Source organism: Manis pentadactyla, chromosome 9, assembly GCF_030020395.1.
Source record: "Manis pentadactyla isolate mManPen7 chromosome 9, mManPen7.hap1, whole genome shotgun sequence".
Classification (NCBI taxonomy): Eukaryota; Metazoa; Chordata; class Mammalia; order Pholidota; family Manidae; genus Manis; species Manis pentadactyla.
Window position 1 is genome coordinate 45,080,047 of NC_080027.1, and position 17,330 is coordinate 45,097,376.

The 17,330-nt window shown below is 41.5% G+C and overlaps 2 protein-coding genes across 2 annotated transcripts in view; both read left to right on the top strand.

The window, feature by feature from the left end:
* The first annotated feature begins 6,696 nt into the window (after positions 1-6,696).
* The window catches only part of LOC118933067 (olfactory receptor 52M1-like), a 34,184-nt gene continuing 23,550 nt past the window's right edge, over positions 6,697-17,330 (top strand). The window contains exon 1 of the mRNA XM_036927031.2: positions 6,697-8,134. Within this exon, the coding sequence (XP_036782926.1) occupies positions 8,102-8,134 (33 nt within the window). The 5' untranslated portion in view covers positions 6,697-8,101. The remainder of the gene's footprint in view (positions 8,135-17,330) is intronic.
* Positions 10,590-12,270, top strand: LOC118933095 (olfactory receptor 52H1-like). The gene has a single exon (XM_036927067.2). It carries the CDS (start codon positions 10,590-10,592, stop codon positions 11,529-11,531), a length of 942 nt encoding a protein of 313 aa, XP_036782962.2. The 3' UTR covers positions 11,532-12,270.

Consider the following 17,330-nt stretch of genomic DNA (forward strand, 5'->3'; position numbering starts at 1 on the left):
CTGGGCTTGTTTTTGACCCAAATGTAAACCATTCAAATGTCTACTCTGGATACAGACCTCAGTATGGCTCCCGGGTTAAGGGCCGCAGAGTGAATCAGGACAGTGTCTCCAAGGACTCTCCCACCTGGGATCCCAAGGTCTTGACTCTGTCCATGGCTGTTTCTCCTTGTCTTGTTGGTTTCACAGACTGAGGAAGGCACTGTCTAATTTTTCAATACCACAAACCAGGTGTCACTTGTCTACAGGTTTTCTAAGTGTCACTTTTCTCAGACTGCTGATCCCTATTTCAGACCTTGGAACTGTCCAGATCCGATTACCCTGTGCCCGCGAAGCTTCTGAGTGTCCCCAATCCCCCACCCACTTCTGTGTGATGCCCCTCATCCTGGACTCACCTCCTGCCCCTGAGCTCATCTTCACCTTCTCACCACAGCTTCCTTTCTTTTATTTAGAATGCTTTGCATTTGTCTGCTGGAGCTGCCCTAACAAAGTACCACAGACCGGGGAACTCAACAACAGAAACATATACCCTTACGTTTCTGAAGGTCAGAAGTCCAAAACCAAAGTGCAGGCAGGGCTGGTTCCGTCTGAGGCTGTGAGGGAAGTGTCTGTTCCTGGCCTCTCTCCTTGGCTGGAGGATGGCTGTCTTCTCGTGTCTCTTCCCATCATCTGCCCACTATGCATGTCTCTGTAATTAAATCTCCCCTTTTTATTAGGACACCATTCATACTGGAACAGGGCCCACCCTCATGACATCATTTTACCTTCATTACCTCTGTAAAGACCTATCACCATGTAAGGCCATGTTCCCAGGTACGGGGATCATGGCTGCAGTATATGAGTTTTGCAAGAACACAATTCAACCATGATGGTCTTTTACACTTCCCTACAATACAGTGAGAGCTTGCACCTTTTTCTTCCAAATATCTTGTTTTCATTAGGGGTGAATGCTTATTTTTTTGTATTAGCCTGGAAAACATGTCTACTCCTTCTTATAGAAAGAACAGTATTGCTCTAACTCCTCTGCCATCTCGTTTCTGCCTCATTCCTTTGCTGCTGGACAGGAGTAACGAAGGAAAGCTTGCCACCCCCATCCATGTTATCTAGGACAGTGCAAAGGAATCTGTCACTAAGTAGTGAAGCCTTCTGAGTGTGTGGCTTTACCAATGGCACCCCACATTTATCATAGAGTTAAAGTGGAAAATGCATGAATAAAAAAATTTACCAAGAGTAGATTTTTGGTGCTCAGAGTTTCTGAGGCCAAATCTTATCCCTTCACTTAGAAGCTAGGTAACATTGAATAATTAACTCACCATCTCCTTTTCCTAAAATAAAAATTGATGTTAAGGATTGTACATCATTCCTAGGATCCCTTTGAGAAACTGAGTTTTATTAAAAGTAGAGCACTTACCTAAGACTCTTACATGTAAGAATAAATGTTTGTTATTATTGCTGAAAAAAATGTAAGCTGTGTCAACGTCCTGAGGAGCAGTTTTTGTTTGGTTTAGTTTTGCTTCAATGAAATGATAATTGGCTCTACTGAGATCTCATTTTTTTCAGATCCCAAACCCCACTGGTGACAGTCTGAGCTTTCATGATGTGTCCTGTAAAGAATCATGTCTAGGTTAACTGTCCTCCTGAGACACAGCTTTTTTGGTGTTCAGTCCTTTTCTTTGTGGTGAAACACTTTTGTATGTCACTGTATTTACTAACCTATGCTCTTTTCTTTTCTAAAAATAATTTTCACACTTAGAATGAACACTGGAACTAACTAGGACTGCAAAGGCATGAATTGCTCTTAGAGAAGTTGCTTTATAAATTAGGGCAGGCTATGCCACTTACAAAATTTGAACCAATATTTGCAGGACTTCCCAGAAGGATGAGTATTGTGGCCATGATGGATGAAAATGAATGTTATCTGGTTTAGGATCAGTGTATATGTCTGCACACACACACTTACATGTACACATATAGGTATGTGTACCTGTAATCATCTGAATGCATATATGTATGTACATTAACACTATCCTGGTTAGTCTTTACCAATATCATATACCAATATCATAAGAGGGAGAAATTTATATTGGGAGGTTAAAAGAGTTTATTAACTGTTAGAATTTTTTCCTATGGTCCCAAGGCTACTGAGTTGGAGAGGCAGGATTAGTCCTGTTAGGGGGGCATTGTTTATTTTCCTCAGTTCTTGTTCCCAGAGCAACAAAGAATTGAAGGGTGGGGACACAGTAGTGAAGCAGAGTAAGTTTTATTTAAAGTTATGCACTTAAAGAGAGAAAAAGTGCGGGCTACCTTAAGGAGGAGAGGCACTCTGAAAGGTTTAAGTTTTATTTAAAGAGAGAGGACATGTGAGTGATCTCAGAGAGAGGTGTGCCCTGAAAGACTGAGAAAAAAGTTTTATTTAAGGCAAAAAGGTGCACACTCAGAGAAAGGGGAGTGTGGACTACCTCAGAGAAGAAGAGTGCTGAAAGGTTAAGGAAAAGTTTTATGTAAGGCTGTGCACTTAGAAAGTGAGGGCAACCTCAGAGAGAGATGCACCCTGTAAGGTTGGGGGTTCCCCCTTTTAAGGATTTTTTTCAGGAATGTGGCAAAGGGCTAGGGGTGTGGACTTGTCAAGTGGTCCCAAGATGTTTATCTTTGATGACACACATTGTCTCTTCTCTTATCAGTCCTCCAGGTAATTGTGCAAAATTCACTTAAAACAAGAAGTTTACTGATCCGGTTCCTCTCCAGGATAGCAGCTTCCCTCTGGGAACATATTAGTCAAGACCACCTTCCCTGCCCCTAAGGTGGGCAGAGTTATTGTCTGTTTGCTAAAGAATATGTTAAGAATCTTACTTCTTAATTTCCTGGGTTTTAAAATGCAATCTTACCTTAAAGATGGAATCTTTCCTGTTTTTACTATGCTGCTTATAGCTGGGCTTGTTTGTTAAATTAATCATGGTGCTTGTCTCCTGCCCAGGTTGCAAATTAGTTGATTAGGGGCTGGAAGAGTTAAAAACAGCATATAGGTTAAGTTAAAGAATAAACTGGGCCTTTGACCATGCTAAAGTAAATCCTAGAATGTCATGATTTAACTGACACATTGAAGCAATGAGCTGTGCTCAGATACTTGTCTTTATCTGGGGAATATCTGGATATTCCAACTTACTCCTGGCCTTTGGACCTTCAACTGATTAACTCATTAACTCTGTGAGTCTTTTCTGGCTCTCTGGTTTTATCTGGTTAATTCTTTGAGTCCCTTTTAGTGGACTTTACTGGCCTTATTCTCTCTCCACCCCACTCATATCTATTTTCCTGCCTAGCAGTACCAGGTGTGTGTTACTCCAGCACCTGTGTGCTTTCTGCACCTCACCACAGAGAGCGCAGCAACCTGACTCCCAAGTATATGGGAAGAAGGGAGAGCCAGGAGATGCTGACCTGCAGGAGAAGCCTGATGCATCTTCAGGAAAAACTTAGGTGCCATGAAATGTAATTTGATGTGCTCAATCCATGTAGCCATTAAGGAGACAGGATAGACCATGATCATGGACAATAGGCTGAGCTGCTTCATGACTGGCACACTAGTGCATATGATGTAACTCCCTAATTGTAGAGGGGAAACATTGTAATTGGATGGTTAAAAGGCTGGACCCTAAAAACAGATAAAATATTGTATAAAGATGATTAACCACTTAGAGGCCTTCATCAAATTAACTGATTTCTATGGGATTTAATTTTTCATTTGTAAAATAAATAAAAATAACAAAACTTAACCTGATTGGAATACTGTTAAGGGAATTAAATACTAGAATATTTGTAATAATTCCTGCTACTTTCTAGCACATAAGCTCTGACTCAGAGTGGTGCCTGTTAATGGTTTTCTTTTTGGCTTCTTTTTTGACTTGAAATAAATACTTTCCTCTTGAATTAAAACTTCCAGTGCTGCCTTTCCAAGCTTCTGTGAGCACTTTGGATTCAGACTGACTGCTGGGTGGGCCATCAACAGAATACTTGCTAGTGTCGTCCACACCATAAGGATGATAAACTGTCACAGACAAACACAACTGAAACTGCCTGTCTACAGTGGTTCTGAAACCAGGGACTAAACTGTATTTTTCAGTCTGAACTAGGAACTCCAGCAAGGAGGCCCCGCAGTGGGAGGCCACACTGGGGCTCTCAGTTTCCCTGCTGCCCTGCTGCCTGATTAGCATGTCTTGCTTGGACTGCCCTCACACTGTAAACCCTATTTCCAGGGGGATCACATGAACCTTGTATTTGTACCCTGACTATGCTGACATTGCCCCAGCCCCTTTGAAAGCTTCAGGTGAGCTTCAGCTGTGTCATGGCCCAAGCTGTGCTCTGCCTGAGTTAATGCCTTGGACCAGACAAAAAGGATTTGTATAGATACTCAGGGAGAAAACTTTCTGGCTTTCTAAAGTAGACCTTAACAGCTATGGGGCATCTTTTCCTGACTTGATACCTGTTGAGATTCATGGTTATGTTCAGCTTTTCAGACAGGTCTCATCCTACTTGGAGTGATCTCTGTCATGGCCTTGGTCCTCTGTTCTCTTAGACTAATTCCCAGTCCCTGACATGACCCCTTAAAGTCTTGCCCATCAGGGCTCATGATGGTGTAGCCTACGTTTCCAGCTCTGGGATTGAGGAGTTCAGCTCCAGGTTGAAATCCTATTGATGCTGGGGCTCTTGTTCATGAAGCTGAAGAATGAGCTCCACAAACACTAAAGGTAGGAGAGCAAGGTACAGGCTTTTATTTAGAGATAAAGTGAATGGACAGAGCTCCTGGCTCACACCAGGAGGGGACAAGAGAGTCCGTAGTGGTGCGTTTTATAGGTGGTTGAGGATTTTTGAGAACATGAAAAAAATGTCAGGGGTGTGGACTTATTAAGTGGTCCCAGAATATTTAGAATTAACTTAACACAAGCAAATCCCTGCTCTGAGGATTTCTCCCTGAGATACCAGCATCTTGGTCTGGGTGCATATGAAACAAGGTCACTTGCTCAGCCCCCAAGGTGGGCCGAGGTATTGTTTGCTAAAGATTAAGTTAAGAATTTCTAAAGTCTTTACTTCTTGGGTATTAAAATGCAATCTTATCTTTAAGGTGGAATCCTTCTTGCCTTTTACTGTGTTGTTTATGGTGGGGCCTGCATGCTAAATTAGTTTGCCCAGTTTGCAAAATCTAAACTTCATCAGATCTGAAGGAGGAAAGACAGCACATAGGCCTGGGCCTTTTTGCATGTTAAAGTGAATCTTACACATGATTATAAATGATTAGCATAATATAAACATGTGCTACTCTTCTTTATCTGGGGAATATTAACTGATCTCACTAAACAATCACTCTAGAGTTTAATGTTTAACATAGAGTTTTGGTAGGGGGTTTCCTTGCATGTAGTTACATTGCTCTGACTGAAAATATCCTGCCTTGGTTTTTCTGGAGGCCCTCACCCTACTCTGACTACACCCAAGGTCCCTGTCTCACTATGTGTAATAATTTAGGCCCTACCATTTGGCAATTCCAAAAGCTTTACCTTCACAGGTCAAAGCTCCCCTGCTACGCTAGACTTGATACACAGCCAGTGTATTATTTTACTCTCAGAAGAGAGTTGCACACAATTTTAAATTCTTGTGATAAGAACTTTTAAGATCTATTACCTTAGCAATTTTGAAATATGCAATACACTATTATTAACTAGAGTCACCATGTTGTACATGACATCCCATGACTTATTTATTCATAACTGGGAGTACCTTTTGACCCCCTTTACCCATTTTGCCCACCCTGCCTCGGGCTTCCACCAAACTGTTCTCTGTATCTATAAGCTTATTTTTTGTTGTAATTATTTTGATTCCACCTGTAAGTGCGATCACATGGCATTCATTCTTCTCTGTCTGACTTATTTCACTTAGCATAATGCCTTCAAGTTCCACCCATGTTTCTGCAAATGGTAGGATTTCCTCATTTTTTATGGCTGAATAATATTCATAAATGTATACATATATATATATATATACACACACACATATATATATATATATACTACATTTTTTTATCTACTCATCTATTGATAGTCTCAGGTTGTTTCCATATCTTGGAAATTATAAATAATGCTGCAGTTAATATAGGGATGCATATATCCTTTCAAGTTAATGTTTTAACACATTTTTGAGGAAATTAAGGTTACATTAATGGGGGATATATCAGCTTTACAATATTTATAATATGAACCTACACTATTATAAACATATCAATATTACCATGTTAAAATATGGATTCAGTGCAATCAAAATAAAACCTCAGAGTGTGTCTGTGTGTATTTGTAAACTGAGAATTTGCTTATAAAACTTCCATGGCAATGCAAAATTCCAAGAATGGCTAAAACATTTTTGAAGAAAAAGTTGAAGATATTATATACCAGTATCAAAACTAGGAAATTTTAATTGTCTTTCACAATATTCATGCAAGTTTATACAAATCAACTAATCAAAGAATACTCCAAGTACAGGAATATTCTTAGACTTCTGAGAATTCTATCAAGTGACCACATCTGAACTGTCTAAACAATCTCCTAAGGATCCTCTATTCACAGCCTACTAAATCCACCAAGCTGTGTTCCATCTCCAGGGAAAGGAGTTAATATGGTTGATTTCATCCCTTGTCTCGGATTGGGAAAATGGAGGGGCCCATATACCTTGAGTTTTCTCTCTTGGGAGTGTAAGGAAATGCATAAATGTCTTCATTTCCTTCACCTCTGTGGAACTACTCTCAGCCTCAAAGTTTTACTTGTTTTCTTCTACATAAATACTTCCCACTATTCCTGTAAATAGAGAGACAGAAGACAGTTTGGTGAGTTGAAAACTGCAGTCCCTTAGGCAAGAGAAAACCCTCCCTGGCTCTGTGATTCTGTCAGATGACAGAGCCTCACATTTACTCAGTGTTTCAGTAGGGTCTGTGCCTGGGAGGACACAACTCTGGGAGGAAGGAGTCCACCTGACACCCGTGATTCCATAATAAGGAGACAGATCCTGGCAGAAAACGACTGATTCCAAGTGCAGACTGACTACTGTGACCAGTGATACGGGAGGGAATTCCAGAGGAAAGAGGAGCTCTGTGGGTACAAGAACTGAGGTCAGCATAGATTTTTGCCTGAAGCAGCAGCGCTTGGATGGGATGTTTCCTTTTGACAACCCCTTTGTAGTTTTAGTGACTAGTGGTTTATTTTTCTCCCCTTCTTCAGATTTGTTCCCTGTGACCCTGAGGAAATATGCTTCAGGAGGCAGTGAGTCAGCTCCAAGAGACTGGTAGCTGGAATTATGGAGACATTTGGGGGCTTTCTCAGTCACACTCTTCATGCCACAGGGCATGATGGGGCCATTGTTTTAAGGAGGGTTTCATGAACACTCTGTTGTGAATTTATTCTACTAAGCTCAGCACCTGTAGGAGTTTAGTCTGCATCAGACCTGGAGATGTAACTTAGATATGCATTCCTTAGAACATTAATGTTCCTTAAATGTTTCTTAGAACATCCCCTTCCTTTCCTTAAAGGTTTTTTGAATGACTGTAAGTTGCCTGGGGGTTTGGCGGGTAAGAACCGAGCCTCTTCAAAACTGGTCTAAGGATGCTCAAGTTGTGCTTGGCCCTCCACAGCTGCACTCCCTGGCATCACTGTTACTGATTCCCTTTCCAAAAGTACTTTATGAAATCAATCACACAATGGAGTTGTTAGGGGGCAGTTGTTTGTCCTCGGTTCTTGTCCCTGCTGCAACAAAGAATTGATGGGCAGAGACACAGTAGTGAAGCGGAGTAAAAGTTTTATTTGAAGTTTTGCACTTAAAGACAGAGACAGTGGGGGCAACTGTAGAGGGGAGGTGCACTGAAAGATTGGGCGTTCTCCCTTTTAAGGATTTTTCAGGAATGTGACAAAGGGCTAGAGGTTGTAGACTTGTTAAGTGGTCTCAAGATGTTTATCTTTGATGAGAGACATTACATCTGGTCTCTTCTATTATCAGTCCTCTAGGTAATTCAGCAAAATTAACACAGGAAATTTACTCATCCAGTTCCCCTCCAGAATAGCGGCTTCCCTCTGGGAACATGTCAGTCAAGACCACCTGCCCTGCCCCCAAGGTGGGCTGAGTAATTATCTGTTTGCTAAAGATTATGTTAAGAATCTTACTTCTTAACTTCCTGGGTTTTAAAATGCAGTTGTAGCTTTAAGATGGAATCTTTCCTGTTTTTACTATGCTGCTTATAGCTGTGCTTGTTTCCTAAATTAATCATGATGCTTGTCTCCTGCCCAGGTTGCAAATTACTTGATTAGGGGCTAGAGGAGGGGGAAAAATACAGCATATAGGTTAAGTTAAAGAATAAGGTGGGCCTTTTACCATGCTAAAGTAAATCTTACAATGGCATGATCTAACTGACAAAATGAAGACATGGGCTGTGCTCAGATACTCCTCTTTATCTGGGGAATATCTGGACATTCCAAGTTACTCCCCACCTTTGGAGCTGCAACTGATTAACTCATTAACTCTGTGAGTCTTTCCTTTCTCTCTAGTTTTATCTGGTTAACTCTTTGAGTCCCTTTTAGTGGGCTTTACTGGCCTTATTCTCTCTCCATCCTGCTCGTAACTGATGCCGAGGTTCTTGTTTGCAGAGTCGAAGAATGGACGTAGCAAACAGGCAATGTAGGAGAGCCAGGGTGAGGCTTTTCTTTAGAGATACAGTGAGAGAACAGAGCTCCTGGCTCACCAGGAGGGGACAAGGGAGTCCGTAGTGGTTTGTTGTCTAGGGGCTTTATAGGCGGTTAGAGACAAAGAGCTAGGGATGCAGATCCACCAAATGGTCTCTAAATGTTTATTTCTAAAGAGATACCAAGTTTCTTATCAGTTTTCTGGACTATTTTACAAAGTTAACATAAGAAATTTACTGCTTTGATTCTTTCTCAGAATAGCATTTTCTTGGTTTGGGAGCATATTAATCAAGGCTGCTTGTCGTGCTTTCAAATAGTCTGTTTGTTATACAGTAAGTTAAGAATCTTACTTAACTTCTTGGGTGTAAAATTGCAGTCTTATCCTTAAGATGGAATCCTTCCTGCCCTTCACTCTGTTGTCTACGGCTGGGCTTGCCTGTTATATTAATTGCCCAGGTTATATATTACTTGATCAGGGGCTGGAGGAGGAAAAGCAGCATCTGGGTAAAGTTAAAGGTAAACTGGGACTTTAAGCAGGCTAAAGTAAAATTTACAATAGTCTTATTTAATTGACACAAAGAAGACATGGGCTATGTTGAGGTATTTTCTTATCTGGGAGATGTTCAAACATTCCAGGCTAAGTTACTCCTGGCTTTTTAGTTTTAACTAATCTTCACTGAAGAGTGCTTATATTCCTAGTTTGATATTTTATTTTAGAGAATTAATGTGACTCTGTCTTTGCTTAATTGTTTATTATGGAGTTTTGGTAGGGGTCTTTTTCCAGAGGCCCTCACCCTACTCTGCCTATACCCATGGTTCCTGTCTCATATCTATTCTTCTGCCTAACAGAGTTAAAACTCAAAGGATGTTTTCAATGCAAAGGCATCTCCAAAGTCAGGCTCTCTTTAGTGCAGAGCTAGAATATCCCCAAGTGGGGTCCAAGTTCTGGAAGATGAGAAATGAAAACACTAGGACAAAACCTCTTTATTATACTTTATTTCATCTCTAGGAGATGAGCATCTACTCTGTTTGACTTTGCCTAGGCCAAATGACTCTGGCTGATATGTTACAGAGGCATTGTCAGACTCACTGATGGGTAGGGCTGTCTCTCCTATTAATGTTAGGGAATAGAGATCCTCCAAGGTTTAGGGCATTGCCCCTGAAGCCATAATTCATCTTCTGAGCTCATTGCTGTCTGCCCTAGTCAGCAGAATGCTACTCACTTGTCCCTGTGCATTTTCTGATAGATGCATTCTCTTACATTCACATCCCAGTAAGAAGACATCCTAATCTGAACCACATCCTAATCTGTGTAACAAAATCTCCATGCCACCCATGGCACTGGAATCTATCCTTTCTAACCCTTCAGTTTATTTTATCAAACCTGTTGTCTGAAGCATGCTATTTTACTCAATTACTCCCCTTTCCTCACAGCTCATTCTTTTAATTGTTTTAATATCTCTCTCTCCCTCTCCCTCCCTCTCTCCTCTCCCTTTCTCTCATACACACACACTTCCTTCTCCTTATACATATTTTCTTTTTCCATTCAAACCTGGGTCTATTCTAAATAATCCCGATTGAGAAAGGGACATAGTTACTTAAGTTTAATCATGTAAAATTGCTGTCCTACAAAAATGGCCATTTCCTATGGTTTACTAATAAACAAAAAAAAATGAGGTGGGGATAATGGCAAAGGAAAGGGGTGAAAAGAAGACAAATCTATCGGTGCCAGCACACACAGCGGACAGGAGGTATATCTCGCCTGAATGTGCCACTTGCAGTTCCCATGCCTGTCCAGCCCGAGTGCAACTGTCCTCTCTCCCAGCCCATTCTGACAGCTGATTTGTCCTCAGGGCTTAAAAAACTGGTGGACCCCAGACTGAAGAGACCATGTATAACCTAAGCTGTTACAACCCCAGTTCTTTTATCCTTGCTGGAATACCTGGCCTGGAGAAGTTCTGCGTCTGGATTGGGATTCCCTTTTGTGTCATCTACATTGTGGCTGTTGTGGGCAACTGCATCCTCCTCCACCTTATTGCAGTTGAGCCCAGCCTGCACGAGCCCATGTTTTTCTTCCTTTCTATGTTAGCTACCACAGACCTCATCTTGTCCACTGCCACAGTGCCCAAATTGCTCAGTAACCTCTGGTGTGGCTCCCAGGAAATAACCTTCTCTGGCTGTGTCACCCAGATGTTCTTCCTCCACTTCAGCTTTGTAGTGGACTCCGCCATCCTGTTGGCCATGGCATTTGATCGCTATGTGGCTATTTGCTTCCCCTTGAGATACACCAGCATCCTGACTCCACAGATGATCATCAGGCTCGTGGTGAGCATCGTTGTGAGGAGCTTCTGTGTCATCTTGCCAGATGTTTTTCTGCTGAAACGGTTACCCTTCTGTGGGACACGTGTCATCCCACACACATACTGTGAGCATATAGGCGTTGCTCGGCTTTCCTCTGCTGATATCTCCATCAACATCTGGTATGGACTTGCTGTGCCTCTCATGACTGTCATCTCAGATGTGATCTTTATTGCTGTTTCTTACACCTTCATCCTCCATGCCGTCTTTCAACTCTCATGCCAGGGTGCCCGCCACAAGGCCCTCAGCACCTGTGGCTCCCATGTCTGTGTCATCCTCATGTTTTACACACCAGCTTTCTTCTCTATCCTTGCTCACCGCTTTGGGCACAGTGTCCCTCGTAATGTGCTCATCCTATTTGCCAACCTGTATGTGGCCATCCCTCCAGCTCTAAATCCTGTTGTTTATGGAGTGAAGACCAAGCAGATCCAGGACAAATTTATGCTCCTCTGCTCTTTGAAGAAGACACCGTGAGTGGGGAGGGCCACCGAAGGAGAAATTCAGGCAACATTGATTAGGCTAAGTTTTATATAACAGAAGAAGACATACAATAAAGCTATAACTCCAATTCACTTGCAATTTTAGAGTTCTGCACATGCTCAAAGTGCAGGAAGGAAAGGGGAGAAAGAAAATCTGGATTTCCAGAAAATCAAGGGTTTTCATGGTTTTGTGTTTTACTTAAAGAAGGTGATGATGGGTACAGAAGAGTGCTAATACTGCGGTTTCTCTCTTACCTCTAGCTAATTCTGTGATATTTGAAGGCTAGATATTTCCTAACATGCAGCTCACTCCTGTATTTCTCAGTTCATGAACTAAAGGCAAAACCCCCTTCCTTTAATTCTTCAGACGTCACTCCTGCTTTACACTCCAGTCCTGATTCTATATATTATTAATCCCTCCTTCTGTGCTCTCTATTGCTTTAATTTTTTCCCTACCCATCTCAGATTACATAGAGTTGATTTTCATTTGTATTTATTTTGTTCAATTGCATGCTCCAAGCAAGTGTTCACTGTCCTTGGTCCATATTTTATAGTTTTAATTAAAGATAATTATGAGAGGGTAATATTACTTAATTCATTTCACAGATGAGGAAACAGAGACTTTACAGATTACAGAAAGACAGGCAGTATATTTAGGACCCAAGCACAGGTCTGTCTGATTTTGAATTCTTTATCCAATTGCTTCCTGGCATTTATTTACTTGAATGGCTCACAAACTCCTCAAACTTAATACCACTACCTTCCTCCATAAAGAGTGCCCATCTTTTCTGTCTTCCTTTATGGTAAGTGGCATCTCCACAAACATGAATTCCAAAGCCAGAAACCTATGGTTTGTCTTTACACACACTCAACCACTCGAACACAACCACACACAAATCACAATCACACACGCAAAGCACACACAACACTCACAAATCCATAGGCAAAACACACATAACCAACAAAGAAGACAAATAGCACACATTTCACACATTACACGCTACACACACAACCACACACAGACACACCACACATACATCCTTACACAGGAGCACAATGCAGAACACACACACACAACACAGAAACACGCAAAACAAGACTCACAAGACACACACCACACACCTCAAGGCACATAACTGCTCACAAAACACACGGAAAACATTGCACAGACTACGTACTGCACACACCATGAGACATACTAAACAAGCACAACCACACACAGTCAACACATCTCACATCACGTGCATAACTCAAACTGCCAAGCACACACACAACCTCTCTAACACAACCGCACACAAGTCACAATCACACACACAAAACAGACACAACACATACAAATCCACACACAAACAACAAAAACACACACAACACACCTATAATGCACTACACACACAGCTACAAGCATGCAATATGGAGCACACACAGACCCACACGCAGACAGCACGAAACAAAACACACAAACACACACACAAAATACACACTCACAGAACACATCAGACACAACGCAAAACTAACATCACACAGAATGCTCAAAACACACAGACCACCCAACATCAACCCTGTATGTAACACACAGAAAGCATATAGACAGCACTCACACAACCCAGAACACAGTACATAGCAAAACAGACAGCAGAAAGACCAGACACATTACACACAGAACAAGACACCGGAAGCCACACAACAAACACACAACATATACGAACACCATGGATAACTCATCAAAAATGACAAAACGTACAACACACAAAGAACCACTCAATGCACACAACACACAACTCACAACCACACACATGACACATTGCATGCCACACAGAGAAAAGTACACAGAACAGTGTACTCAACAAGCAGTAAAGAACCCATACCACACATAGTACATACACAACACACACACAACATGGACAACACACAACACACAGAAAATGAATAAGACCCGCAGATCACAGACAACATGACCCAAAACACACAAGAACACACAGCACACACAGCATAGCAAAACAGAATACACACAGAATCACAAAACAAACACCACAAATCATTCAGTACCATATACCAACAACACAAACAGCACACTACACACACACAACAAGCCCAAGAAGCACAACACAGATCAAACAGACACAATACACAGTAAAAAACACATAACACACAACCCACACAGTAAGACAAAAAACAAGGAAACAAACCGACACACAGCACACACAACAGAATGCACACAAAAATGTATATCACAACTGTTAGCACAAACAACATACCCTACATACAACACAAACAATACAGCACACATAAAACAACACAAAGAACATACAACACACACAGCCACACACAACACACACGGAAAGTGCCAATGCAACACATACAACACACATGCAAAACACCCACAACATGCAAAACCAGAGTTTACATACAACCTCTCAACACACAAACAGCACATCACACTAAACAACCAACCCCACACACACCGAGCACACATAACTGCACACAGTACACATGAACAACAGTTCTCAGAGTAAACACAACACACACAGTGAGGCACACTAATGAAGCATGACCACACACAGTACACACATCACAAATTACACTCATTACTCAAACAGCCAACCACCCACACAACCTGTACAACACAAACACACACAAATCATAATCACACACGCAAAACACACACCACACACAACACATGCAAAATGACATGCAAAAAATACACAAACTACAACTCACATTTCACACACTACACACATCACACAAAACACACATAAAACATACAGCACACAGGGCCTCACAGAACACACAATGCAAAGCACACAACATATATACAAAGCATATAAGACACAGCACACAATTAATATCCCACACAACATGTAAAACACACAGATGACACAACAAATGCACAATACCCAAAACAGATAAGAATACACACACCACACATGCAACTGAGAACACAATATGTTGCACATCACGCAACACATGTGCGGTCACACCACAAACTAAACATGAAACAGAAAACCATTCACAGACCACATAACATTCCCAACCATGAACACAACATGCTACACAAAAGGCGCCAAACATACAACACACAAAGACACACTCCAAACACAAGCAAAACCTGCCCCATACTCCCCTCCACACACGAGGCAAACTGATACTACAGGTAATGACTTAAGACAGGACATTACCATACTTGCCTACTTTCAACTTCTCAAATGTATTACATTTCTCCTTGTCTCTTCTCCCTGTGCCTTCTCTTTATTCTTTGCTTGGCAGTTCCTATTTAGGCTTTAATTAAAAATCCTTCCTCAGTCATTCCTTCTTTAATTCTGCTTAGCAGATTATTATCTCTTGTTTACATACTCATTGCACAACATAGGTTTTATGTCAGGACTTACGACAACTTTAATGCAGTGACTATTTGTACACTTTGCTGTTTCAGCCCATCCCTCCACATGTCACCCAGGACCAGGGTAGTTGCCACCTTGTTTACCATTACAGTCCTATCACTTGCAAAACTCCTAGTTCATAACAGGCATGCAATAAATACTTGCTGAATAAAAAAATGAAAACAAATGAGTTTTAAGTAATGAGTGAATTCTCTGCTTTTCTGTCACTCAACCTAACCAGAGAGAAAATTACAGAGAGTCACAGAGAAAGACTTATTTTTTCCAGATAAGGCAATACATTACCTCAATAGTAAAGTAATCATTGTTTTCCCTACTGGCTCCTCAGAGTTCTTCTTTAAATTAAGCATTTCCAAGTTATTCTCTTTTCATAGACATGGAAACTCATTTCCAGACAGCTGAAGTGTTTTGTTAGAGCAGAAGAGAAGAGATGAGGAGAGTAAGGGATAAATTCCAGATTTTTGACCACTAGACATTGAAAGTAGACTTCCTTGTTGGACTGATGGGAGGTCATATGGAAGATTTTCCCGTTGGAGGGATGAAACTGTACCCAGTCTGGCTATCTATGTTTTTCAGACACACATGTACTTTGTGTTAGACATTTGCCCCATGCAAATAGATTACTAGCTTGTACTCTACATAATGGACTGAACCGAAAGTTAGTGATGATTCTCCACTGAGCCAAGCAAGACTGAATGTTGAAGTCAATATCTAAAAAAGAGTGTCCTCTTCATACCTGGGGAGATGGCAGCCACAGTGAGAAATGGCTCCAGTTTTTTTATCTAAGTCTAGAAGCAGATTCATTTCCATTCAACAGATATGTATTGATTGCCTTTTATACAATAAGCTGTGTCAGGGACTCAGAAGAAAATGAAACAGTCCCTGCACAGGATGTTTTAGGAGTTCTAGACGGGGCCTAGAGACATGGTAGATCTGACTCTTACCAGAGTACCAAATTACTGATCAAGCTAGATCAAGACCTTGCTAAGACAGGTGTGTTACCACCCTGGATTCCAAACTTCCCAAGCCAGAGGTGTAAATTCCTAAACTGGGGAGGGGTTAGTTTGTTTGAATCCTTACTCATGTCCTAGACAGGCTTAGAGCCTTGGACCTGAGGCCCGTAGGTCCACTGGTTCAGAGGCCCTCTCTTCTAAATTGTCTCTAATCCTTGGAGAAGACAAGAGAAGTGCATTCATACTCCACTTCTCCAGGCTCAGTGTTTGCTCACCCCTACTGTGGGCATGATCCTCTGTTTATCCCCTTTTTCCTGTGGCTGTCTTTACTGACCCTGGGACTGCTTCTTTTGAACTTTGGTCTGTTTTTGCCAGCTGTGTATCTGCACTCCCTTGTTCTTACCCTGACTTTACAAAATAATTCCAGGACCAGGACCTCCAAGGTATAAGCTGGTGTTGAGCAATGTAGGACTATTAGGGAATAGAGTTGGTAAGGAGCAGACCTGATGAGAAACGGAGTTAGTAGAAAGGAGAGAAGGAGGTTAAAAAGACGTGGGCTTCAGGAAAGAGGAGAGGCTAAGATCAGAACTTGGGACACAGCTGCAGAGCCGGCACTCACGCTACGAGAATGCCGTGAGAGAGAAATGTCATTTCTCTTAGCTGTATTCTGAGCCCCTCCCATTGCTCTTGCCAAAGATGTGCCAAGGTTTTTCTGAAGGTAAAAGTTTATAAGGATGTATAAAAAAATAAAGAGAATTAAGTGGTTGTGATAGATACAGGGCTGGTCATACCAGACTGGGGCCAGACATCTGGAGACTGAAATTTGGTGTGCCACCTCAGACTTTTAGGTTATTTTTATGTGTAAGCATGGGTTTGTATTTGTGAGTGACTGTTCTGCTGTTTCTTTGGGATGATGGGGGAAGCCTAAGACATTCACCTAAACCCCTTGGAGGAGCACAGATACGTAATGCAGTAGGACAGCTGATTTCTGGAGTGGGTCTCACAACAGTCCGTCTGTGACCTGTGGACCAGCCATAGCAATTCCTTTCCCTAAAAGGGGAAGGGGGAGATCTTCACACAGACACACTGGTCTAAAAGGAAACAAGGACAAAGTATGGATTACAATAACTCATGATACAGATATTACTGAAAGGCTTGTCCTGTGTTAGTTTAGTGCTGGAGGAGATGGAGCATTAGAGATATAGGACCTGCCACTGAATATTCTTAGCCTTTGGAAACAGGAAAAAATGCTCAGCAGTCAATCAGAGACCAGTAAATAAGGTGGGAATATAATGCTTCCTAAAGATCCTAGTCAGGATTCTGTGATCAAAGGGACTGATCAGAGATAGTACTAGTAGATTAAAGATTATGTGTGGCTAATGACAACTGGGAAGTTTCAACAAAGAATGGAGATTCACTGTATCTAGAGCTTTGAAGGTGGGTGAG